General features: G+C 40.0%; 2 protein-coding genes and 1 pseudogene across 7 annotated transcripts in view; 2 read left to right on the top strand and 1 right to left on the bottom strand.

Moving 5' to 3' along the window:
* Paaf1 (proteasomal ATPase associated factor 1) overlaps positions 1 to 15,349 on the top strand; it is a 29,270-nt gene extending 13,921 nt beyond the window's left edge. For all 6 annotated transcript variants that reach the window (XM_015477436.2, XM_048788078.1, XM_015477437.2 and 3 more), the window contains 6 exons: positions 1,864 to 2,058; positions 6,457 to 6,548; positions 8,019 to 8,134; positions 9,945 to 10,027; positions 13,239 to 13,321; positions 14,916 to 15,349. In XM_015477436.2, the coding sequence (XP_015332922.1) occupies positions 1,864 to 2,058; positions 6,457 to 6,548; positions 8,019 to 8,134; positions 9,945 to 10,027; positions 13,239 to 13,321; positions 14,916 to 14,993 (647 nt within the window). In that variant the 3' untranslated portion in view covers positions 14,994 to 15,349. The remainder of the gene's footprint in view (positions 1 to 1,863; positions 2,059 to 6,456; positions 6,549 to 8,018; positions 8,135 to 9,944; positions 10,028 to 13,238; positions 13,322 to 14,915) is intronic.
* Positions 11,409 to 12,059, bottom strand: LOC107135531 (annotated as a pseudogene).
* An 8,336-nt stretch (positions 15,350 to 23,685) lies between the features above and the next one.
* The window catches only part of Dnajb13 (DnaJ heat shock protein family (Hsp40) member B13), a 12,515-nt gene continuing 9,991 nt past the window's right edge, over positions 23,686 to 26,209 (top strand). The window contains exon 1 of the mRNA XM_015477435.2: positions 23,686 to 23,817. Coding sequence (XP_015332921.1) covers positions 23,750 to 23,817 — 68 coding nt within the window. The 5' untranslated portion in view covers positions 23,686 to 23,749. The remainder of the gene's footprint in view (positions 23,818 to 26,209) is intronic.

Here is a 26,209-nt window from a genome sequence, read left to right as displayed (position 1 = left end):
TTTTTTTTTTTTTTTTTTTTTTAAAGAGAGAGAGAGAGAGAGAGAGAGAATTTTAATATTTATTTTTTAGTTTTCAGTGGACACAACATCTTTGTTTGTATGTGGTGCTGAGGATCGAACCCGGGCCGCACGCATGCCAGGCGAGCGCGCTACCGCTTGAGCCACATCCCCAGCCCCGGACACAATATCTTTATTTTACGTTTATGTGGTGCTGAGGATCAAACCCAGTGCCTCGTGCGTACTAGCGAGCACTCTACCACTGAGCCACAACCCCAGCCCCAGAAATGATGTATGTTGACTCCAAGCAAAAACATGTATTTTCATTGTTCCCTAGAAACATTTAAAACCGCTTAATCTGGGGCTGGGGTAGTGGCTCAGTGGTGGAGTGCTTGCCTGGCATGTGTGGGGGTCCTGGGTTCGATCTTCAGCACCACATAAAAATAAATAAATAAAATAAAGGTATTGTGTCCAACTACAATAAAAAAATAAAAATTAAAAAAAGCTTAATATGATAGTAAAACTAAATCATTTTAATAGAGTGAACTTGTTAAAAATATACATATAGAAATATGAAATTTGCTCTGTGTCTATAGATATTTTAGTTGTGGTTTTGTGTAATGTTATATGTGAACTTGCTGGGATGCTTACATGTAATTCAGTGAAATCTTTTCTTGAAGGCAAATGTCTGTTTGCCTTGATTTATATTCTGAAGAGTTGTATTTATTTGGCTTGATATATAAAGCCTTTTGTAACTTCCAGTAGGTCTTAGCTAGTCTGCTTCTCTTACAAAGGCATTCTTGAAATTGCTACTTTCATAGCTTCTTTCTGAAATAATTTCTCAGAGGTTCCCATTCTTTAGGGTTCCTCTTTCCTTTTATTCTTGTCATCTAAGTATGAAGAAACCCACACTAGGTGCCATTATATTGTGAGTGACATTTTATTAGAGGATGGTAATTTTCCATGCTACTTTTATAGGAAGAAAAACTTTTCTGGATGGCACATCTTTGCTGAGTGTTACTTGAGACTTGTACACAGTTAATACTGTTCACAGCTCCTTAGCTACAACTGTAGCTTCCCTGCCTGGGGTATATACATTTCAGAATTGTTTTTTAAAAAAGCTTGTATCACTTTTGTGGAATTCAGTAACATTTTAAAATAGTGGGAACTTTACAATGAAGACAGAAGCAGATCTTTGATTGTTTATTGTGTAGGCCCAGCAATACACACCTGTAATCCCAGTGGATCTGGAAGCTGAGACAGGAAGATTGAGAGTTCAAAGCCAGCCTTGGCAACTTAGCAAGGGCCTGAGCAACTCAGAGCGACCTTATCTCTAAATAAAATACAAAATAGGGCTGGGGATATGGCTCAGTGGTTAAACACTTGCATTCAATTCCCTGTACCCCCCCAAAATAAAAGAGAGAGAGAGAGAGAGAGACCCCCTTCCTGATGGTGTTTCTTAAAAGCCCTAAGATCCTTTTTCCAGCAGGATCTTTTAACATAATGATTTGCAAACTGAACTCCCCAAGATGTCCACTTAAATTTTCTTCAAAATAAAAAAAAAGGGGGGGGGGGGGTTGAAGCCAAAATAAAAAACTTAAAAACCACTTCTGTAAAACTCTACTAAATATTAAGTCCAGAGCTTGGTTTTGTTGTCTGTCTCTCACTACTAATCTTTGAACCATTGGGAAGCAGGGATCTATTTTTGTTTTCTGGCACTTAAAAACGCCCAGAATGTGGAACATGAATGTTCATGTTCAATATATGTTCATAAAAGGATGAAGTCATTTATGCAGCCCCATCTTCTCTCCCTTTATAGTTGCTTTACCCCCTTCTCCATCTTAGCTACTTTTTTTCTCTTGCCAGGTATCCTTGATACAGCCATCGTTGATCGAGGGAGGAATGTGGTGTCTGGTTCTCGAGATGGAACAGCACGACTTTGGGATTGTGGACGCTCGGCCTGCTTGGGAGTCATTGCAGACTGTGGTTCATCCATTAATGGAGTAGCAGTGGGTGCTGCTGACAACTCCATAAACCTTGGCTCCCCAGAGCAGACACCTAGTGAGTCAATAATGATACATGAGTTTGTTTTGTTTTCTTAAGCCCCCAGCAATGTTTGCATTAGTGTCTTTTTTTTTTCCCCTCATCCCTTTCTGTTCTGTAGCTGTATTACTATTTTCACTATAAGATTAATATTTATCTGTGTTTCTAGTATAATTCTGTTGCTTTGGAATCTACAAAGAAAGTATATGCTATAATCATTGTATTTGAGTAAGTACAATGTTAATTAGTAGATAAAATTAATCTATAAAATAATGTTTTGACTAAAATAGTTATTCTTTTTTTAAAATATTTTTTTAGTTGTATATGGACATAGTACCTTTATTTTACTTGTTCATTTTTATGTGGTGCTGAGGATTGAACCCAGTGACTCACAGATGCAAGGCAAGCGCTCTACCACTGAGCCACAACCCCAGCCCCCCAAATTAGTCATTCTTAATGCAAATATAATAAGTTCAGAGGAAAACTATACATAAACAGTTATTTATTAAACAAATAATTGAATATTCCAGACACTAGATTATAATGGAGAGCAAAGAAATAGATAATATATATATAAGAAACAAAAAAAATAAGTGCATGATTGGGCAAAGGGTGTAGCTCAGTGGTAGAGTACTTGGCTAGCATGCATAAAGCCCTGCTTAGCTAGCATGCACAAGGCCCTGCATTCAGTCCCCAGCAGTATGCCAAACAAACAAAACCTTCACAGATGAATTCCAGATGAATAGATTAGAATGGGTAAGGGTAGGAGAACAGGAGCTGTGGCTATGGGTAGATGTAGAGGCAGTTGGCATTATGGCATGGAGGTGAGATTGATTGTTATATAAAAAGATACACTTGGACTAGAAGCTTGAATTCAGAGTAAGGTTGAATAACTGTTAAGACAGAATAGTATAGTCCCAGGAAGGCAACTTTCATTTTTATTTTCCCATGATAATACTAATAATTGCTCCTCTGTTCCATAGGACCACTTTTCCTGTCATCATCTTAGCATCTCACATTTTAAAAAGACATTTTTAGAGTAGTTTTAGATTCACAACACAATTTAACAGATAGTATAGAGTTGTCATATACCCTCTGCCCCACCTCCTCACCCCCAGATTGCCTTCCTTGCTGTCAATATCCTACACAAAAGTAGTACATTTGTTTCAATGGATAAAACTACATTGGCACATCATTATCACCTAAGATCTATCTATAATTTACATTAGGGTTCACTCCTGGTGTACTTTCTGTGGGTTTTGACAAATGTATGATCACAAGTATCTGTTTTAGTTAGCTTTTACATTGCTGTGACCAGAATACCTGAGAAGAACAACTTAGAGGGGGAAAAGTTTATTTGAAGCTCACAGTTTCAGAGGTTACAATCCATAGATGGATGACTCCATTGTTCTGGACCAAAGGTTGGGCAGCACAACAAGGGGGAAGGGCCAGAAGGAAGACACGCCCTTCCAGGGCATAACCTCAGTGACCCAACCTCCTCCACCCACACCCCACTTATCTTCAGTTACCACCCAGTCAGGCCATTTAAACTAGGATGGACTGATTCTATTAAAGTTCTAATAATTTAATCATTTTACCTCTGAATATTCCTGCAGAAATACAGGAGCTTTGGGGGGCCATCTCATATCCACTCCGTAATACTATCATAGTATCATACAGAATAGTTTTAGTGTCCTAAAAATCCTCCATGGTCCATCTATTCATCATTTCCTCCCCTGACTCCTTATACCCACAGATCTTTTTACTGTTTGTGTAATTTTGCCTTTTTCAGAATGTCATAGTTGGAATCATTTAGATTTAGCCTTTTCAGATTGGTTTCTTCTACTTAATAATATACACTTAAAATTCCTCTATGTCTTTTCATGGCTTGATAGCTTATTTATCTCCCTCTTTTTTTGGTACTCGGGATCAAACTCAGGGATACTTTACTATGAGCTACATCCCCAGACATTCTCTTATTTTTTATTTTGAGTCAGGGTCTCTCTTAAGCTGCCAAGACCGGGCTCAGACTTGTAATCCTCCTGCCTCCTCCTGAGTAGCTGGGATTAAGGCATGTGCCACTGTGCCTGGCTCCATTCATTTTTCTATAGTATTCAATGATATTCTGTTGTCTGGATATAATACAGTTTATCCACTCACCTACCAAAGGACATCTTGGTTGCTTCCAAGTGTTGGCAATTATGATTAAAGTTGATAAAAGCATCCATATATAGGTTTTCAATTCATTTGGATTAATTTTGCCCCTTGCTTTTAGACACACTGTAGGTGCTCCCCCACCTCTCTAAAACATCCCATATAGATGCACCATGGTAAAACTATTACTGACCATTAGGTGTTCCCTGACCCCTCTTTGGAGATTAATGGATTAATAGGGAGTATTTATTTCCTATGCACATTACATGTACAATTAATGGTTAATGAAATAATTTTCCACAGTATTTTTAATTTGTTAAATATTAATATAATACACATACTTGAAACCTTGGAATTTTTGGGGGGGTGGGGTACCAGAGATTGAACTCAGGGGCATTTGACCCCTGAACTACATCCCCAACCCTATTTTATATTTTATTTAGAGACAGGGTCTCACTGAGTTGCTTAGCACCTAGCTTTTGCTGAGGCTGGCTTTGAACTCACTATCATCTTGCCTCAGCCTCCTGAGGTGCTGGGATTACAGGTGTGCTGGGATTACCATGTGCCATCAAGCCTGGCCTCAAACCTAGGATTTCATAGACATATGATTATTTAAAATACAGGGTTGTTTTCAAAGATTAGTTGATGATTAAAGTAATTTAAATGAATATATTCTTGTTTTCTCTCCTTCTTCATTATTTATTTACTCTTGAGTCCATTCTAGGATGGTTTATGCCCCAACTACTTGACTGAAATGACTCTTGTCAAGGTCTTCAGTGACCTCCATATTGCCTAATCCAGTCTGACTTCTCTGTGCTTGTCTTTCTGAATTCAGCAGTATTAAATATAGTTAAACCTCTTCTAAGCACTTCTTTCTTTGCTTTATGATACCACTCTTAAGTTTTCTTTCCTATCTCATTGACTGTTTCTTCTTAATCTCCTTTTTAGTCTCCTCTCTTCTACTTTTAGACATCATCAGGCCTCACTCTTAAGTACTAGGTGCTCAGCTCTGAGTACAATATCACCCTAGGCAAGCTCATCAATTCCATAACTTTCAGACCCCTGCAGTCCTCCCCTGCCTCATGTCACACCAGCCTTTGTGAAGCCTAATGTGTTCTCACCACCCACCTTCTCCAGCGTAGTGAACTACTTCAGCTTCCTAGCCTTAGCTGCCTTCTCCCTTAACCTGGAATATACTTCCCAAAGCTCTTTATATGACTGGTTTCTGGCTACCATACAGGTCCAATTAAAAGTGACCTCCACAGAACCTTTGTAAAGTTGAACTTTAAACTTAAAGTTACCTTCCCCTACCCAACCTCCCATCATCTAGTTATGTTTGGTAACATTTTCCTGATTTGGTTCCTTTGTAGAATTTACCATTCTGAAAGTATCTTATTTTATTTTTTTTAGTTGTTGATGGGCCTTTATTTTATTTATTTATTTATATGTGGTGCTGAGAATCAAACCCAGTGCCTCACACTTGCAAGGCACGTGCTCTACCACTGAGCCACAATCTCAGCCCCAAATATCTTATTTTTTTTCCTCGTATGGGTTCATTCCATTGGAATCCTCAAAAGGAAGGACCTTGTTTTTCTGTTCATCACCACTGTAGACCCTCAATGAATATTTGTTGAGTGAATGGATATATTTCATTTCATTCAGACTAAAATCTTAGAAGGCAGAAGACTATTTTGTCCTACATTATATCCCTATTCTTGGTGTGGTGTTTTAGTACATTACAAACAACTTAAGCTTTTTAAAGTTGGGTTTGTCCAGGTATCTTTTATATATAGTAAAAACCACTCTTTAATACACAGCTTTTTAATTTAAGTTTTATAATTTTTTTCTTTTTTGGTACTAGGGATTGAACCCAAGGGTTTAACACTGAGCCACATCCCCAGCCCTTTTTATTTTTTATTTTGAGACAAGGTCTTGCTAAGTTGCTTACTTAGGGCCTTGCTGAAGCTGGCTTTGAATTTGCGATCCTCCTGCCTCAGCTTCCTGAGCCGCTAGGATTATATGCATGCACTACCATGCCTGGCTAGTTTTATAAATTTTGACAGGGGATGTACCATTGTATAAAAAATACAACAGTGGGAAATAGAACATGACTTTTTAAAGAATTAATGAATCCCTGACAAATGGAACATGACTTTTTAAAGAATTAATGAATTCTGCTGGTAACTGGCCATTGTGTCTGTTGTGTGGGCACTGCCAGCTCATCTGCCTGGTTGTCATTAACATGGCTCCTCTTTCATGCAGGTGAACGAGAGGTTGGAACAGAGGCAAAAATGCTACTATTGGCCCGGGAAGATAAGAAGCTGCAGTGCTTGGGATTACAGAGCAGGCAGCCGGCAAGTTGTTCCCATGTTTTCCTATAAGACCTCTGAACTCTGAGTTCACTCTGACTCTTGGCAAGCTGTTTTAGAGATATTTTCTATTCATTCCTTATGGTCACATTTTGAGGAGGCTGCATGTGTGAGCGATTAAGAGCATGGGACTTGGAATAGGGCCAACATTTAAATCCTAGATATTCCATTTAATGGCGTATGACACTAGACAGTTTCTGTAACTTCTGAGCCTGTTTCCTTATCACTAAACTGGGCATAATAGGATTTACCTCATAGGGTTATGTGATCAGGATGAAATGCTTTATGCTTTGTGACCTTGTTATAGTTACTTTTCCTCTCTGAGCCTTACCATGTTGTATGTAAAATGATAAGGTTGGATAGATCCTCTTTATGGGTCCTTCTGTTTTTAAGATAACATAAAGAAATTCTTATTAAAGGGCTCATACATTCAGGATTCTTGATCAACTAATGACAAGAAAATATTTGAAAGAATTAGGTGATTTTTCTTCTTTCATCCTGTGAGGTTTTGTTGGGCAAATTGTACTCTTCGCTAAACTCAGTCTTCCCTAAGATTAGATAGATTTTTAAAATTTCTTTCTAGTTCCTGTCATCATTCAGAAAAATTTGACTGATTTGATTTGGCCAAAACCTTTGTATTTTCATTCCTATTGTTACTCCATTCTGCTAGTGATGTTTTCATTTTCAAAGTTTGTCCCAAGAGCATTACCATTTTTGTTACCTTTTATTTCTAAAGGAACATCAGTGTTTTTTTGTTTATTTTTGAGGGGGAAGTGATCAGTTTGAGCTAACTGTATGGGATAAGTAAAAAATATAATTTTTTTTAGATGCATGAGAAGAACTGTGATTCATTAAGTTGTCACTTTATTTAAGCTTCTTTCTTCTTCTTCTTCTTCTTTTTTTTTTTTTTTTTGGTGCTGGGGATTGAACCCCAGGAGTTTGCACATGCTAGGCAAGCACTCTTAAGAAAGGGTCTCAATAAGTTACTCAGGCTGGCCTTGAACCTGGGACTCTCCTGCCTCAGCCTTCTGAACAGCTAATTAAGTTTGTTTCTTTTTCTACAAAGTACCCCTTCAAAAGGTTGCTGGAAGTGATAGGAAGCAAAATTTAAATGTGGGAATTATAAATGTTTCTCAAATAGAGAGTTGTAATGGAAAGGGGTGGAGATTTTTGTAGTGAAAGAAAGAGTGTTGGTTAACAGTTTGAGAACTGTTATTTCAAAGTATGGTGTTATATATACTACTCAAGTCCTCAGCCAACCTCAGTTTCTGAAACCCTGGGACAGCTTCCTTCTTCAGCAATGGTGAATGCTTTGTTTCCCATTCAAGTCTACTTAAAGAGGGAAGAAAGAAGATATCTCTAAAAAATAAGAATTTTCCCCCCTTTTTGGTGTCTGTTTATTCCTAGAAACAAATTAATCTTCAAACAACATTTGTGTCTCCTGTATATTTCCAGGTGTTCCTCTTTATTGGCTCAGATGCCTTCAACTGCTGTACTTTTCTCTCTGGCTTCTTGCTATTGGCTGGGACACAAGATGGAAACATTTATCAGCTAGACGTGAGAAGTCCAACGTGAGTCATCCTTCCCTTTATGATGTAGATCTTCTACAGAGTGGAATTTTTTATTGGCTTTAACATTGGTTTATCCTAACATATAATAACTGTTGAATTAAGAGTATAGTTTTCCAGCTGGGCTTGGTGGCGCATGCCTGTAATTCCAGCAGCTCTAGAGGCTGAGGCAGGAGGATCATGAGTTCAGAGCCAGCCTCAGCAAAGCTGCTAAGCAACTCAGTGAGACCATGTCTCTAAATAAAATATAAACTAGGGCTGGGGATGCAGCTCAGTGGTTGAGTGCCCCTGAGTTCAATCCCCAGTACCAAAGAAAAAAAAAGTTTGTTTTTCCATCATTAAAGTTCTTCTGGTGTGAATTATCTGATTGTTTTTATTATTCCTGGAATAATAGTAAAAGATTAATTTGATTCCTACTGTCATGATTATCCAACTATAATATTTGCTTTGAAAACTAAGCTTAAATAAGAACTAACATTTCATTTAAAATGATTTTCTATGGAGGAACTTTGGTAGGTCAAAGAGGAAGGAGGAAGGGAAAGGGAGGAGGCATGGGGGTAAGAAAGATGGTGGAATGAGATGGACATCATTACCCTACATGTATGAAGACATGAATGGTATGACTCTACTTTGTGTACAACCAGAGAAACGAAAAACTGTGCTCCATATGTGTACTATGAATTGAAATGCATTCTGCTGTCATGTATAAAAAAATTAGAAGAAATAAACTAATTAATTAAAAAAATGATTTTCTAGAACTTTTTTTTGGTACCAGGGATTGAACTCAGGGGCACTGAGCCACATCCCTATCCCTTTTTTATATTTTATTTAAAGACAAGGTCTCACTGAATTGCTTAGGGCCTTGCTAAGTTGCTGAGGCTGGCTTTGAATTTACAATCCTCCTGCCTCAGCCTCCAGAGCCACTGTGATTATAGGCGTGTGCTACTGCCTTAGAACCTTTAACTTTAAGGAACTCAATAATTTTCTCTAAGCAGTTAGACCCGGACTGGCCTAAGATTGAATGCTAATTTTTAATTCAAGTAAAGCTGGTTCTGTGTTTTGTTTAGTTTTATCATGATCTAAGACCAGCCTTATCCTGGGCTTACAGATATCTAAAGAGAATCATGTAAGCTCTCTGTTGCAGGACCTAACAATCTCTATTATTCTGGCCCTTCTTTCTTTTATTTCCTTCTTTTGTTCAACTAATATTTATTGAATGGCTTCTGTAGCCACCATTTTTACCTTTCATTTCAGTGTCCTGACAATTTTAATATTTTACAAATAGTTCTAATTCTATCTTTAAATAAAAAGATTAACACATTGTTAACATTGTTATTTTCAATCCATGTCAGTTCTCTCCTAAAAACTTGACATGTTGCCCAGCATGATGGCTCACACCTATAATCTCAGCAATTTGGAAGTTAGAGGCAGAAGGATTGCAAGTTGGAGGCCAGCCTCAGCAACTTAGCAAGGCCCTAAGCAACTTAGCAAGGACCTATCTCAAAAAAGAAAACAAAACAAAAAGCTGGGGATGTAGCTCAGTGGTAGAGCATCCGTGAGTTCAATCACTAGTACCAATAAAAATAAAACCTGAGATGTTGTTGGTGACTTATTTCATGTTTAGAGACACATTTAGATTTACTTCAAGGTGAATTTGAGTTACTTCAATCTTCCAGTTAAGGATCTTGCCAGGAAAGAGATCATTTGTCCTGTTTCCTTTTATGTGGTTAGTACTATATGTTGAATATAGTCAAGCAGTGCTTTCAAAGAAAAAGAGTGAAAGTAAAATTTCCCCTTTTACTTTAAATTCTAGGGTTCCGATACAAGTCATCCACAGATCAGGAGCACCAGTTCTATCCCTACTGAGTTTCAGAGATGGATTCATTGCTAGCCAAGGTAGGTCCAGTAGCCAATTAAGAGAGCTTGTTTCATCTTGTTCAGTTAATTAAACATAGTTGTAAGTGGCTCATCTATGTCCGAGATGGGGCATGGTCCTCCATGATTCTTTGGCATATTGTGCTTATGACATAGTTTTTTATCACTCTGCTTTGTAATTGTCTGTATTTCCCCCTAGTCCAGGCTTCTTGCAATTGTAACAGTGCCTTATTCATCATTTTATTATCTCCATCAGTTAGTTTAAGGCTCACTAAATAGTGGGAACTCAGTAAACATTGGTAAAGCAAATGTGTGGTCCTAAGTTGCAAAACACTGAGGATTCAGTCATCAGTCAATTATGTTCTCTTCCCTAAAGGAACTCACAGTTAGTGTGGCAGACACGTAAATCTGTGATTGTGAACTCAATAGTAGATGTCATTTTTCCTTGCTGAATGGGGTAATAATGGTGAGACGATGATGAGATCATGGTTAGTTTCCCACTATAGCTTAAAGTGAGGTTTTTGAGACAAAAGGAATGTGGACTTCAAACCAGGGTCATATTATGGCACATGAGCAGCTTATCTTGTCTCAGAGGCATCTCTGAAGCAAGAGCTTAATATCCCTGACAACCTGCAGATTGGCCACCCAGGAGGGCCTTGATAATTCTTCCCTCCCTGCCTTACCCTTAGGCCATTTTTTTCATTGAATATGAACATATATGTTGCAGGCAGTGGGTGGGTTAGAGGAGGGGTAGCAGGTGGAGAAGAGCTAACTCCTGGATTTTCTACTTTTTGTAGCTGTTTTCTGCTGGGAAGAAAGCAAAGCATGACTTCTGTCACTAACAGCTGACGGCAAAGAGAGTAAAAGTATAACTATCCGTTTTCAGAGGATAAAACTAAAACCAATGGGAGAAAGTTATCAGACGTCACATCTCAGTTATAATAAGGAAGCACTTTATGTTCCTTGAGAAGGAAGCTGCCATTGAGCACCCCGGCAGCACAGCTACTCTGCAGGGGAATTCTGTACTTGTTTAGAAGTTGGGCATATTACAATCTTTGAGCTCTTTGGAATTCTTTAGTGATTAGTGAGGAGACCTCTCTCTCTCTCTCTCTTTTTTTTTTCCTGGTACTAGGAATTGAACCTGAGGGTACTCTACCACTGAGCTATATTCCCAGCCCCTTTTCTAATTTTGTTTTGAGACAGGGTCTTATTAAGTTGCTGAGGCTGATTTTGAACTTGCAATCTTCCTTCTTCAGCCGCCTGAATAGGTGTGATTATAGGCATGTGCCACCACACCCAGTTCCTGTACAAAGATATTCCTTTTTTTTTTCCCACCAGAGGCAACTACATGGCCTCTGCTCTGCTTTATTGACTTCAGAGCATATTTGGATACAGTTTTTTAAAAAAAGAAAAGAAACACATACACATACACAATGGAAACTGGGGATCCAGGCTGGTGTCACCTGACCCCAGAAGAATTCCCCAAAGTAGGTTTATACAAAATGCCAGAGGAAAAAAAATGAGGTAATGTGGTGCTGAGTCCAGGGGTGGCCAGTTGGCAGAGGAATAGTCAGTGACACTGCTGGTGGGTCATGCCTCTTTCTCGTAAGTGCGAGTGCACACTACACTGCCATGGGTGAGTGTCAAGATGAGTTTCCCATCATTTGGCTCCTGCACAAGTGTAGTCTCTTGCCCATCCCACTTCTGCACGTGGACAAGTTTTCCTCTATCCAGCGTCACAGTGGACTTGACCTTCCTGTCATCTGCTGTAGTCTCATCAAACTCCACCCCCAGTTAAAAACCAATCTCCAAGTTCTTGAAGGTGCTCTGTGTTTTTAAGATGATGGTGTCCCCATTCTTTTCAATGATTGTAGTGGGCTTGGTCATGCTGAACACTTGCCTGGTAGCAAAGCCCACACCAAGTGACTTCATGTAGTCATCGAAATTCTTGCTGTCCACTAGTTTCCAGGTGCCCACGAAGGCGTCCACCATGGTGAGGCTGGGCTAGGCTGAGAAGCAAGCTGCGAGAGATGGAAGGCTTGTAGAGTCCGGGACCAAAGATATTCCTTTATGCAGCATATGCAGCATGCTTTTAACCATGTAAAATAAATTTTTATTAAGATTGGAAGAATGGTCAAAATTTTAATATTAATTATCTTTGGTAGATTATGGGTGATTTATTTCCCATGTTTTATTAATTTTTAATATTCTCTTCATTGAGCATGTACCACTTTTATATTAAATAAAGCAGCAAAGATCATCTTTTAAAGTAGTTTACATATTATCTCAAGTTTCAAGAAAATTAAGTTTAAAATTAGATATAGTGGGGAAAAAAAAAGATTAGATGTACTTAATTTTTTCCCCTGTGGGACTGGGGATTAGACTCAGGGCTTTATACCTGGTAGGTAAACACTTTATACTGATCTCCATCCCAATTAAGATTAGATATACTTTTATTTTCCTCCCAATTTTTGTTTTGTTTTGGTTTTTTGGTACCAGTGATTGAACCTAGGGGTGCTTAACCACTGAGCCATATCCCCAGCTCTTTTTAATATTTTATTTAGAGACAGGGTCTCATTAAGTTGCGTAGGGCCTCGCTAAGTTGCTGAGGCTAACTTTGAACTTTCGATCCTCTTGCCTCAATCTCTCAGGCTGCTGGGTTTATAGGCATGCACCACTGTGCCCAGCCCAAATTTATAATTTCGGGATATAAAAATTTTTCTTAAAGGAAACTTTTGTATAGACAGTTCTTATTAAAAATCATTGTTGGACTGGGGATGTGGCTCAAGCGGTAGCGCACTCACCTGGCATGCGTGCGGCCCGGGTTCGATCCTCAACACCACATACAAACAAAGTTGTTGTGTCCGCCGAAAACTAAAAAAAAATAAATATTAAGAATTAAAAAAAAAAATCATTGTTAAGGATAAGTTTGTAAATAAATGTATAAGCCTACAGTTGCTTGCTCTGTGCATTTGGCAGGTTCTAAAAATCAAATATGGTCCTTCTTCCACTGACTCTACAATTGACCTTCAAATCCTCCCCAGCCAAGCATTCTAGGCAGCCACTGTAGATCATTGTAGTTAGCCCACATAGTAAGACTTACTTGCTTTTTGCATCTTAGGACCATCTTTTTCAGGCTACTAATCTATATAAAAAAGTCAAAATATGGAGTATATTGGTTTATGGTATGCAGCATCTCTTTAGTTGTCTAAATTACCTTTCTGCCTTTTAGGTGACGGAAGCTGTTTCATTATTCAGCAAGACCTAGACTATGTCATTGAGCTCACTGAAGCTGACTGTGACCCCGTGTATAAGGTATACAGGCATAAAAGGACACCAGGTCTGGGTGATTCTCTCCTGGGATCTAGGGCTTTGAAAGGACTAAATCAGGCTATCTGTGGTCATTAGGGTGCTAAAATACTGCTTATTATGGAAGTTCTTATAAAATACAACTTATTATATAAGCAGTATGGTGGGACAGAAAGAATTCCAGGTATTAAGTCAAAACCGGCTGACTTCATCACTTACTGACTGTAGAAACTTGAAAAATTACTTTACTTTCTATCTGTAAATGAGGATAGTAATGAGATAATGCATGTGAAAGGTTTTTTTTTTTTTTTTTTTTTTTTTTTTTGAGTACCAAACCCAGGGGTGCTCTACTAATGAACTACATCCCCAGCCCTTTTTAAATTTTATTTTGAGACAAGATCTCACTCAGTTGCTGAGGCTGGACTTGAAATTGCTATCCTCCTGCCTCAATTTCCCAAGTAGCTGGGGTTAGAGGTGTGTACACCACACCTAACTATAAATATATTCTTTAAGTTTTAGCAATAATTTTATTTAAAGGTAAAGACTGATTATCTCATTTGATTAGAGTGGAAAGAGAAAAATGAAAGATGAAGTCATATTTATTGACCAGACATTATATTTGATGTTTTTGTAAATATTATCTCATCTAATCTTTATTACTTTTCCTTGAGATATGTGTGTTATTATTCCGATTTTTTCTTGTTTTCAAAAAGTTGTACAATTAATACATACCTATAAAAAGTTATAACAGGCTGAAAAGTTGGCTCTAAAACTTATATAATTCCAGTCTTTGTAGCAATAACTAGCATTTATAGTTTTGCATATATCTTTTAAGACTATTAGAGAATTTATATATTTGTATCCGTGTATTAATGCCCTTATATAAATATAGTTTTAATCTTTAGTTTGCATATATAACTGGGATTATTCCATAGATGTTTCCCTATGATTTATTTATTTTTTACTTAACATCTTGGAGCTTTTCCCAGGTAAATGCATATAGGTCCATTTTACTTTTTAAAATTCCTAAAAGTGATCTATATTGTGAACTGGCATATCATTTCCATTTTACAAAAGAGGAAACTGGGGCCAAGGATTTCTCAAAATGATTGAGAAAATTGCCCTAAGTCATGCAGTTATATGGTAGCAGGCCCTAGATTAAGTTAATTTCAGAATGCATGCTATTTCCCTGAGGTTAGTATTTCTTTCCTTTCTTTGAGAAGTTAATGAACTCCTCCTCAGAAAAAAGGCACATATTTGGAACTTTTTCACATACAATTTTATGAGGTTCAAGGATACCCAAGCCAATCTGTGGACCATCTGTCCCCAGATGCAGACCCTCTGCATGAAATCTTACACAACACTAAGAGGTTTGCATTTCACTTAGACCTATTAGTGTCTCTGTTCTGTAGTCTTAGTGTTCCCTGACCTTGGACAAAGATTTTGTAAATTTGTATTATGGATGTAATCTTCTTTTGCCTTCAGAGTTACTAAAGTTTCTCAGACTCCTTTGGATTAATATGGGCTAATAGCAAACTTCCACCATTTTGAAATGAAAAAATTCTAGGCTTCCCTTGAGCTGTGAATTCTTGTGTTCCAGGTAGCCACGTGGGAGAAGCAGATCTATACGTGCTGTCGAGATGGTCTTGTGCGGCGCTATCAGCTTTCTGACCTCTGACCCCTTTCCCAGTTAGTGAAAAGGGTTGACCCTGATCAACAAAGAACAGAAACATTACCCATATTTCCCAAGGTCTGTGGCTCCTTAATGTCTTGGGCACCGCTTGGAAGTCACAGCAAGTTAACTGTACTGGCCCATGTGGAACAATCATCCCAAGACCTACCTTGAACTGAGTGAGAAGCTCACTTGTGCTCACTGCCTTTGCCCCAGCTTTTCTTTGCGTAAATTTAGCCCACAACACAGGGCAAAGATCTGGATGCTTATATTTTATTCTCTCACCAGTTGTGTTAATTGTTTACAAGGCACAGAGAACTAAAGCCTGTTTGCTGGAAGAAATAAAGAAAATATGTTTGGAAGAGTCTTGAGTTTGGAAAACTTTGTTAAATTCTCTTACTCGATCCAAAAGGGAAGATGATAGAACTCCTTCCTCGGCAGTCCCTGTTGACCTGGCCCTAGAGAAGGATATTTGGCATTAGCAGTAAATATCCTGAGAGAAATTCTTAGGCAGGGTATCAGCTCTCCCTGTTTTCCCAGAACTGAGGGGTTTGGGCAGCATGGGAATTTTGGTGCTCAAACTGGCACAGTCCCAGGCAAACTAGCAAGGTTGGTCAGCCTCTGTATAGGTAAGGGAGTTGAATCTTGATCATGGTGAAGGCAGTCGTTGTCAATCTGTGGTCTCTGAAATAGTGGCATCAATATCACCTAGGACCTTACTAGAAAGAGAAAAGTTTGGGTCCCACCCCAGACCTGAGTCAGAAATTCTGTGAGTTTAGCCAGCAGTCTACATTGTAACAGACCTCCTAGGTGATTCTGCTGCAAGCTGAAGTCTGAACCATCGACCTAGAGGAAGACATCCTGAGGGCACTTTAGTTATAGCAGGAACCAGGGCTCATAGGATGGGAGATGTGACCAGAAAGGCTGACAGGACCAAATAGTGAAGAAGCTTGATTGAATGTCAGGTCAGGAGCTTGGACTTGGTCAGCAATGACAAACTATTGAAGAGTTTTTAGAGAATGGCATGGTCTCCTCTTTTCCTAAACATAAAACACTTATTTTCCCCAAACATAAAAATCGAATTGTAATGTATGTGCCATGGTTTATTTTCACTTAGTATTTCCAAGATCTTTCCATCTCAGCACATTTAGACCTTCCTCATTGTTTTTAGCAATGTTGAGCATAAAGATACCCTATTATTTACAGTTTAGAGATGATTTTAGAAAGGATTCTTGGAGGATACAACACTTGAGCTGGGCTATGCAGGCTAAGATTTTGGTTTATTTAAGGGAAGAATGTTATTTCTGGCTAGGGTAATAACATGGTTAACAGAGTTCTTAAATATATATTTTCACCTGGGTGTGGTGGTGTGCCCCGGTGATCCGAGCAACTTGAGAGGCAGATATAGGAGGATCACAAGTTTAAAGTCAGCCTCAGTGACTGAGCAAGGCCCTAAGCAATTTAGTGAGACCCTGTCTCAAAATAAAAAAAGGGCTGGAGATGTAACTCAGTGGTAATGCACCCCTGGGTTAAATCCTGGTACCCACCCCCACCCCCGCAAGAAAAATACATTCTTAAAACTGTGACTTTCAGAGATTGAACACTGTGAGACTCAGAGAGATGAAGTAATTTGCCAAGTATCTGATTTGCCAAGTGTCTGAAAGCAGGAACTTTATCTTTGTTTTTTCTTCTGTTATCAGGAATTGAATCCAGGAGTGCTTAATCACTGAGCAACATCCCCCACCCTTTTAATTTTTTAATTTTGAGACAGGGTTTCACTAAGTTGTTCAAGCTGGGCTCTGATTTGTGATCCTCCTGCCTCAGCCTCTCAAGTTGCTAGGACTAGAGGTGTGCACTACCTTGCCAGGCTAACTTTTTCACTTATATTTTAACTTTAAATTGAATTTTTTCTACAACACTTTTGATTATACCTAAACCAGAGTGTCAAAATACTGCATTTTGTTGAATATCTAACAAGTACCAGCTCTGTTCTAAATATTATATTTATATATCTAAACATCCTTATAATAATTTTTTTTTTTTTTGGTAGTACTGGGGATTGTACCCAAGAGGGTTCTGCATCTGAGTTACATCCTACTCTTTCTTAAATTTTATTTTGAGACAGGGTCTCACTAAGTTTCCCAGGCTGGTTTCAAACTTAAAATCCTTCTATTTGAACTTATGAGTAGCTGGGATGGCAGGTGTGCACCTGAGTCTTGCTGTCCTTACAACACTCGTAAAAATCCAACGGGATTCCTGTTTTATTCAGATATGGAAACTGAGACTCAAGAAATTAAATACCACAGCTTTGATTTGGACCTTGGTCAGTCTCCAAAATCTGTTTTTATATCCTTTCTATAATCATCTCTAAACTGTTTATGTAGTCACGAGCATCATGTAGTCTTGTGCAGGTGCCAAGAGAGATGACTGAAGTAATTTTTCTTTTTCTGTGTGAGTTTTCTATCACTTTAGCTCCCACACAAGTGTAGTCCCTTCTTGTCCCACTTATGCACATGGACAAGTTTTCCTCCATCCAGCGTCACAGTGGACTTGACCTTCCTGTCATCGGCTTTAGTCTCATCAAACTCCACCCCTAGCTGAAAGCTGATCTCCGTGTTCTTAAAAGTGCTCTGTGTTTTTTGATGTTGGTGTCTCCATTCTTTTTGATGATTGTGGTAGGCTTGGTCATGCTGGCTACTTGCCTGGTAGCAAGTGACTTTGTGTAGTCATCAAAATTCTTTCTGTGCACTAGTTTCCAGGTGCTCACAAAAGCATCTACCATGGTGAGGCTGGGCTAGGCTGAGAAGGAAGTTTCAAGAGATGGAAGGCGTGCAGAGGCTCCAGAACCAGTCAGCAAGCTCATTTTAAGGAGTGATTTTTTTTATAGAACCAAGTAGACCAGAGGGGACAGATTCCAGAGTTTTGTGAATCCTAGGAGGCCAAGGGGGAACTTTCAGAAGTTCAAGAAAACAGGGTGACCTGAGCACCATGGCACATGCCTATAATCCTAGTGATTCAGGAGGCTGAGGCTGGAGAATCTCAAGTTTGAGGCCAGCCTCAGCAACATGTGACACCCTAAGCAACTTAGGTTGTATTTCAAAATAAAAAAGGACTGGGGATGCCACTCAGTGGTACAGTATCCCTGCGTTCAATCTCTAGTGAAAGAAACAGGATGAAGAGAGAGATGGCTGAGCACAGCAAGTGACCATCTCTGAGTTCCCACTCCAGGGTTTACTCCTCTGCATTGCTGTCACATTCATAAACCGGTTTTCATAGGTCTAAAAAATTGATGTCCTGGTTGTGAGAGATGTAGTGACCCTTGACAGCTGCTCTGAAATCCAGGCCCAAACAGAAGGATCAGAGGCCAGCTCCCAGGCGCTCCAGAGCCTTGGGCACTGTGAGTTGAAGGAGCTCCAGTTGTCAGCAAAGTATTCTTTTCCTTTAGGATTGAGGAGTACGTTCTGGATCAAGAACAATGTAGCTCCCGTCCATCTGTGGCAGCACAGGCCTGGTGAAATCCTGTGGTGGATCTTGTTTCTTAGCTTTCAGGTGCCCCCTTGTGACTTCTAGTGAGAAGTACCTCTTTTTCTCAGGCTTGAAAACCTCAGTGGTCTCTGCTACGGAGTATACCATCTGGGCCAGACACAGTCCTCACAATACGTAAAGATTTCTTGTTTGGAACAAGTCTCTTTGTTACATATATTTTATATTCTTTTATTTTACTTATTTTGAAATAATTTCAACCTTACAGAAAATTTGCAAGAACAGCACAAAGGATTTTAGTATACCCCTGCCCAGATCTCCCAGTTGTTAAACTTTTTATTTTATTATATTTGCTTTATCCTTCTTTCTATGAGTGCTGTATATATTGTTTTTGATTCATTGGAGAATATATAAGTGTCATGTCCTGTTATCCTTAAATACTTCAGGATGTATTTACTAAAACAAAGGACACCCATTTATCACCACAGTGTAGCTGTAGAAGAGGGAAATCAACACTGACCCTGTACTGTCAGGGTCTCAGTACAGTCTTTCCTGGTGCCCCAGTGATGTCCTTTATTATCACCCTCTCCTCTGTTTTCCGGGATCTAATCCAGCATCACATGTCACATCTATTTGCTTCCTATCAGAAGCAGTGTCTTGGTTTTTCCTTTTCTTTCAGGCCTCTCTTGTTTTTGGAGTATAGGCCGATGTGGGGAAGAATCCCTAATTTGGGTTTGTCTTATGTTTCCTCATGATTAAATTTAGGTTATACATTTTGACAAGAACACCACAGAGGTGATTCTATATCCTAAGCGCATCATATTGGGGGCTGAATGATGTCCACTTGTTCTGTAACTGATGATGCTTATTTTTTATTCTTTTTAATACATGACAGTAGAGTATATTTTGACATATTATACATCCAGGGGGTACAACTTACTCTAATTAGGGTCCCATTCTTGTGGTTGTACCTGATATGGAGTTTCACTGGTGGTTGATAATGTTTATTTATACAAACAGTACAGGAGGACACCAGCCCAGGTGGACAGTAGCCCAAGGGACACCATACACCTTTACTCTGGATCCTTACTGGGGGCCTGGGTCCTTTTGGAAGTCTGAAGAGGAGCTGCAGCTGCAACCTGGGACTGAGTCTTGGTTTGAGCCTTTGCTTTGACCTTTGCCTGGCAGATCCTGAGACTTTAGCAACGTGGGCACAAACACACTTCCCAAGCTTGGGTAGGAGAGTTGATGGTGCTTGCAGCTGGCACCCTTGTCCCCATTGGGCTAAGGGCCCCATAGCCTCGGCACACGCTCTCATAGCCTTGGTCTTGCTTGCCTGCCTCTGCTTTCGGCCCTTCTTGTATTTCTTGGCTAAATGCATGTTCCTCGGCAACTTGGGCTCTACCCTCTTCAGAAACTCTTAACTTTGTAATTGGGTTTTTGACACCATTTCTGTACCATTTTCAGGACTGGTTGTATTTGGTTGGTTTTTGGACTTGGCCACTATAACCCACAGCTCCTGAAGTACCTGGGAGGGTATCCCATATGCTTTAGCAGCCACTCCCTATCCTCCAGCCCTGACAACCATTAACCAATTTTTTGTTTCTGTGGATTTGCCTATTCTGGATATTTTGTGAAAATGGAATCATGTAATGTGTGAACTCTCAAGTCTGGCTTCTTTCTCTTGGCAAAGTTCATCCATATTTTAGTACATATCAGTACTTCGTTTTTTTTGCCAAATAATATTTCATTTGTTATGGTTAATTTTATGAGTAAACAGAGATGCTATTTTACACCTACTATAATGAGAAGCATTTAAAAACTTGACATCAAGAGTTGGTGAGGAGGGGCCGGGGTTGTGGCTCAGCGGTAAGCATTCGCCTAGTACTTGCGAGGCCCTGGGTTCGATCCTCAGCACCACATAAAAAAAAATCAATAAATAAAATAAAGGTATAAAAAATTAAGAATCCTTTAAAAAAAAGAGTTGGGGGGAGGTGGAAAAGAAGGAATTCTCATACACTGCAATTGTCAGTGTAAATTAGAATAACCACATCAGACTTGGGCCCATGCCTATAATCCCAGCTACTGGGAGATTATGGCTGGAGCATTGCAAATGTGAGGTCAGCCTTAGCAATTTAGCCAGGCTCTGTCTCAAAATAAAAAATAAAAATGGCTGGGGCTGTAGTTCAGTGGTAGAGCACTTGCCTACACACCTGGGTTTGATTCCTGGGCTTGATCCTTACCAAGTATCCATTTGGAAAAAAAAAAATGGTAGGGTTTATTCCCTACCAACAAGCAGAGGAACAAAAAGAAAAACCACATCAGAAAACTGGCATTACCTTACAAAGTTGATGCAATACCCAAATGTTCATCAACAGAGTAATATACCCTCTGTAAAAGTAAGTCATACACACAGAGATACTTTTTATTTGTATAAATCATACCACTTGTATAAAATTCAAAATATGAAAGGTAAATATGTTATTATAAATAAATGCAATGAGCCAGGTGTGGTGGCACACACCTGTAATTCCAGTGGCTCAGAAGGCTGAGGCGGGCAGATTGCAAATTTGAGACAAGCCTCAGCAACTCAGTAAGGCCCTTACTAAGCAACTTAGTGAGACCCTGTCTCAAAATAAAAAATAAAAATGGGTAGGGATTTGGATCATTGGTTAAGCATCCCTGGGTTTAATCCCTGGTACCAAAAAAGAAAAAAAAAATATACACACACACACACACACACACACATATATATATATATACACACACACACACACATATATATATATACACACACACACACACACACACACAGTGATATGATAGAGCTGGTTTGTATCCGTTTGGAAAAAAAAAATGGCAAATGCTACAAATCAGACTCTTTGGACCCCTCTGCAGAGCCAGTTGTTAAAAAGGGTAAGAGACTAATGAGACACAGGGTCGATATTCCTTCAACAAGGAATGTTCTCATACTGCTTTTTTTGTGCACATAAAATTATTTCATGAAAGTGAAAAACAGGAGTTAGCTAGTTGGAGGCCAGGTTCATGGTGGCTGGTGGGAGGGTTGTGAGCAGAGGTAACAGCATAGTGAATTTCAGAGAGAGCAGTTCAGGTGGTAAAAGTGCTGTGGTCCATTCTAACTAGCATGGTACATGTAGGGTAGGTGGAGGGGGGGAGAGTAGAAAGGGACACAGAGGGCTGGTGTGCCACAGGCGGCAGTTTCACCCTGGGCAGGAGAGATAAGGCAGGCAGATGGTGAGGGAGCCATAGTGGTTTTGCTGAAAGATGCAGCCAGAACACGGCCACGGCTGTGAGAAGTAAGGGCAGAGCAGGGGCCTGAGAGATGCCCAGGAGGCAGGATGGACTGGGCTTGGCGATTGACAGGAAGGGGGTGGTGTCAAACAGGGCTCGGCTGCCATCAACGAGATGAAGCTTGACACATCCTTGAAGGGTGGTGACTTCCTTCCAATGAGTGCAAAGTGAAACCGGGGAAGACTAACTACAGCGAGAGAACCAACAGACACTGTGCCAGCAGGTGAGGGAGGTTCACGCCATCTGTGATGTCTTGTTGACGGTACATACCTTTGATATGCCGGGCTAAAATGGCACTTCACTCTGTCATGTCCCCGTAAGCCAAGTCTACACATGAGAAAAGCATCAAAGAAATCCCAGTTGAAGATCATATATCTGACCTGTTGAGGTCATCAAAAACATGAAGAATCTAAGAAACTATCACATGAAGGGGAGGCATGACAACTGATGCGGTCTGGAAGTGGATTATCCCCCTGTTATCAGGTTTTTCCCAGTGTGGTGCCATTAGGGATGTGGAGTCTAGTGGGAGTTGACTGGATCATTGGGGGCACTGCTTTTGGAAGGGATTCTTGTGGGACCCTGGTTGATTGCTGTGTGAGTGAGTTGTTATAAAATGGTTAGTCCTTCCTACTCTCTGACTTCTTGTCTCATTGTGAGGTCTCTCTCTCTCACACATGTGCTCCCACAATGATGCCTACCATCTGTCAAGATGGGACAATCATGGGTTCCTTGCCTGAACTGGCATCATGCTGTTTGGTTCTTTCAACCTCCAAGATTGTGAACTAAATAAACTTCTTTTCTTTATAAATAATCCAGTCTCAGGTATTTTGTTACAGCAACAGAAAATGGACTAATACAGCAACTAAATGTAATATGGTGTCATGGACAGAATCTTGAAAGATATTAGGTTAAGAACTAGGAAACCGGTCTGGGGTTGTGGCTCAGTGGTGGAGTGCTTGCCTAGCATGCGTGAGGCCCTGAGTTCGATCCCTGGCACCACATAAAAATAAAACAAATAAAATCAAGGTATTAAAAAAATAACTAGGAAACCTGGATAAAATATGAACTTTAGTTAATAATAATATCTCAATATTGTTCATGGGGCTGGGGATGTAGCTCAAGTGGTAGCGTGCTCGCCTAGCGTGCGTGAGGTACTGGATTCAGTTCTCAGCACCACATAAATGTGAAATAAAGATACTGTGTCCACCTAAAAATTAAAGAAGTAAATATTTTTAAAAAATAATATATCAATATTGTTCATTATTTGTGACAAATGAACCACACTAATGTAAGATGTTATTAAAGGGGGCTGGGAGAGTAGCTCAATGGTAGAGCACTTGCTTAGCACATGTGAGGCCTTGGGTTCAATCCTCAGCACCACATAGAAATAAATAAATAAATAAAGGGATTGTGTCCATCTACAACTAAAAAACATTTAACAAAATAAAGATGTTAATAAAGGAAACAATGTGAGATATGGGAACTCTCTCATCTATCTTTACAACTTTTCTGGAAATATAAAACTATTTTAAAGTAAAAAGTACATTTTTAAAAAAATCTGCCAAATGCATTTGTTCTGAAAACTTTTAGAGTGGTAGAAGTCTTGCCTTGTGTGGGCAAGGCTCTGGGTTCCATGTCCAAAAATACCCGCCCCCCCCCCAAAAAAAAAACACTAAATAAACAAAAAAAGTAACTGCTGCTCTTTTTAAAAGTAAAAATACAGTGGAGCAAAATGGGACTCTGTAACGCTCCAGTTTCTGAGTTGAATGACCAGGGTCACAGTAGCAGCCCCAGTTCTCCCAGTCCTTTCATTCCTCTTTGAGAGCCAAGCCAATTTAGTGGTTTGTTTAGGAAGGAAGGACTACAACTCCCAGAGTGCCCCTGGGCAGTTGTCAGGAGCAACCAAGGAATGCAACTAACAGCCCTGCTGGAGTTTAAGGAGTACTAGGATTCACTGCCTGCCAGCCATGGGCCAGGATTATTACTCTGTGCTCCAGATCACTCACAATGCAGAGGATGCCCAGATCAAGAAGGCGTAAGTTGAAGTGGGAACCAGGCCTGAGGGCTGTGCAGGCTGCCCCACCCTCACTCCTTCCCAGCCCAGCTTTCCTGCATAGCTTAGCAGGCAAGATGAGCCTGATTCTTCTCTTGCATATCTTTATCCCGGTTTGGAGCTGGTCCAGGGAAGGGGATGGAAATCTCCCTTTATGCTCTGTGCCACATTTCCTCTCCTGGGTGCTTTAGCTTTCCTAGCAATGAAGTGGGGACAAAGGAACTATTTGAACTTTATCCTGAATATTATGGAGAACCAAAGGATTGTAAACAGGGGAGTGAACTGGCAGATGATGTGGATATGTTACAGATTTCATTCTGGTCATCATTTGTTTATTAATTTATTTAGTGGTACCAGGGATTGAACCACAGGCCTCCTGCTTGCTTCGTATGAATTTTTTGTCATTGACTAAACTCCATCTCTAAGTCGCAGAGAATTTTGGGTCCTTTCTTAAGAAAATTGAGGCTGGCTGGGTGTGGTGGTGCACACAGCAACTCAGGAGGCTGAGGCAGGAGGATCACAAGTTTGAGGCCAGCCTCAGAAATGGGAGGAATAGAAGTTCATTGGCTCAGACAGAGGGAAATGAAGGGAAGGAAAGGGAGATGGAAATAGGAAAGACAGTAGAATGAAACAGACATAACTTTCCTATTTCATATATGAATATACCACCAGTGTAACTCCACATCATGTTCAACCACAAGAATGGGACCCTAATTAGAGTAAGTTATACTCCATGTGTGTATAATATGTCAAAGTACACTCTATTGTCATGTATATCTAAAAAGAACAACAACAACAACAAAATGTAGTGAGATCCTGTCTCAAAAAAAAAAAATGCTATGGATGTATCTCAGTGATAGAGTGCTCCTGGGTTCAATCCTCATTACTTTCCCAAAGGGCGGGGGAATGTTAGGTTAGGAGTAAGCACATTTTTCTGAAAAAAAAATGTGTATACACCCATACACACACTCTGAAGTACTGGCAATTGAACCCAGGAGCACTCTACATCTAAGCTAGATCCCCAATCCTTTTTATTTTGAGACAGGATCACTCAGTTGCCAAGGCTGTTCTTGAACGTGTGATCCTCCTGCCTCAGCCTCCTGAATAACTGGCATTACAGGCATGTACCACCACACCCAGCTGGAAAATTTTTTTTGTTGTTGGATCTTTAAAATTTTTTTTCTTGTTTTCTTTGAACAAAAATTTAACAAGTATTTGCTGAGCACTGACCAGATAGGTTAGGTGCAGTGGTAGCAGTGTGGAGATCTAACTGTAACCAGACAGACATGTCCCCTTCCCTCAGGCAGCCTGACTTTGCTGGTGAATACAGATATTGATTACAGCACGACTATGATGACTGTTAGAAAAGGGAAAGAGCACGGTGCAGAGGAGCCTCTACTGGAAGGAGAGAGACCTTAGGAGGCTGTCATGGTCATGTACACAGAAGTCAAGGCTTGAAGAAGGACAAAACCTCTTCAGTGGGCTTCAGGGAAAGGAGGGATTGAAACTGGCAGTTCACTGGGTCACTGAAAGGCAAAGAGGAGGAACAGTCGAGGACACTTATTTTATTGAATGTGTAACCTTCATCGATATTTCATTGACTCCTCACAATGACCCTGAGAGGCAAGTGCCATTATTATCCCAAGGCAGAGCTAGCAGTCAGAAACCATCCCTTCTAGAGGTGCCATCTGTGGGCTCATCTCCGGGCCAGGTCCTGCAGGGGACCCAAGGAGGGTGAGTGGAGTCCATAGCATGGTTGGAGAACAAGACAAACTCATGAGACAATTTGAGAACAATTCAGTCAGCACTGGCTAGGTCATGTCATTGTCCAAAGGGACCCATTCAGGAGAAGGTTACCAAGAGGCAGAGCAGTTGGAGGGCAGAAGGATAAGCAAGCCTAGTTTGAATCCAGGTTCTCCTGCCTGCTGCTGTGGGACATGGGCAAATCATTTAACCTCTCTGAATCTGATTCTCATTTCTGAAAAAAAAAGGGAGGGGATTGTTGTGGCACTGAAATAGGATTAGATGAGGGCTGGGGTTGTGGCTCAGCAGTAGAGCACTTGCCTAGCATGTGAGAGGCCTAGGTTCAATCCTCAGCACCACATAAAAAATAAATAAGTGAAATAAAGGTATTTTGTCCAACTAGAACTAAAAAATAAATATTAAAAAAAAAAAGAATGTGTAAGCTAGGCACAGTGGTACAAACCTGTAATTCCAGTGATTTGGGAGGCTGAGGCAGGAGGATCCCAAGTTTGAGGCCAGCCTCAGTCATTTATTGAGCCCCTTTTTCAAAATAAAAATAAAAAGGCCTGGGGACATAGCTCAGTGATGATAGAGTGCCCTTGGGTTCAATTCCCAGTACTCCCCCCCCCCC

Source organism: Marmota marmota, unplaced genomic scaffold (genome assembly GCF_001458135.2).
Source record: "Marmota marmota marmota unplaced genomic scaffold, marMar, whole genome shotgun sequence".
Classification (NCBI taxonomy): Eukaryota; Metazoa; Chordata; class Mammalia; order Rodentia; family Sciuridae; genus Marmota; species Marmota marmota.
This window is presented reverse-complemented; position numbering and strand designations above follow the sequence as displayed.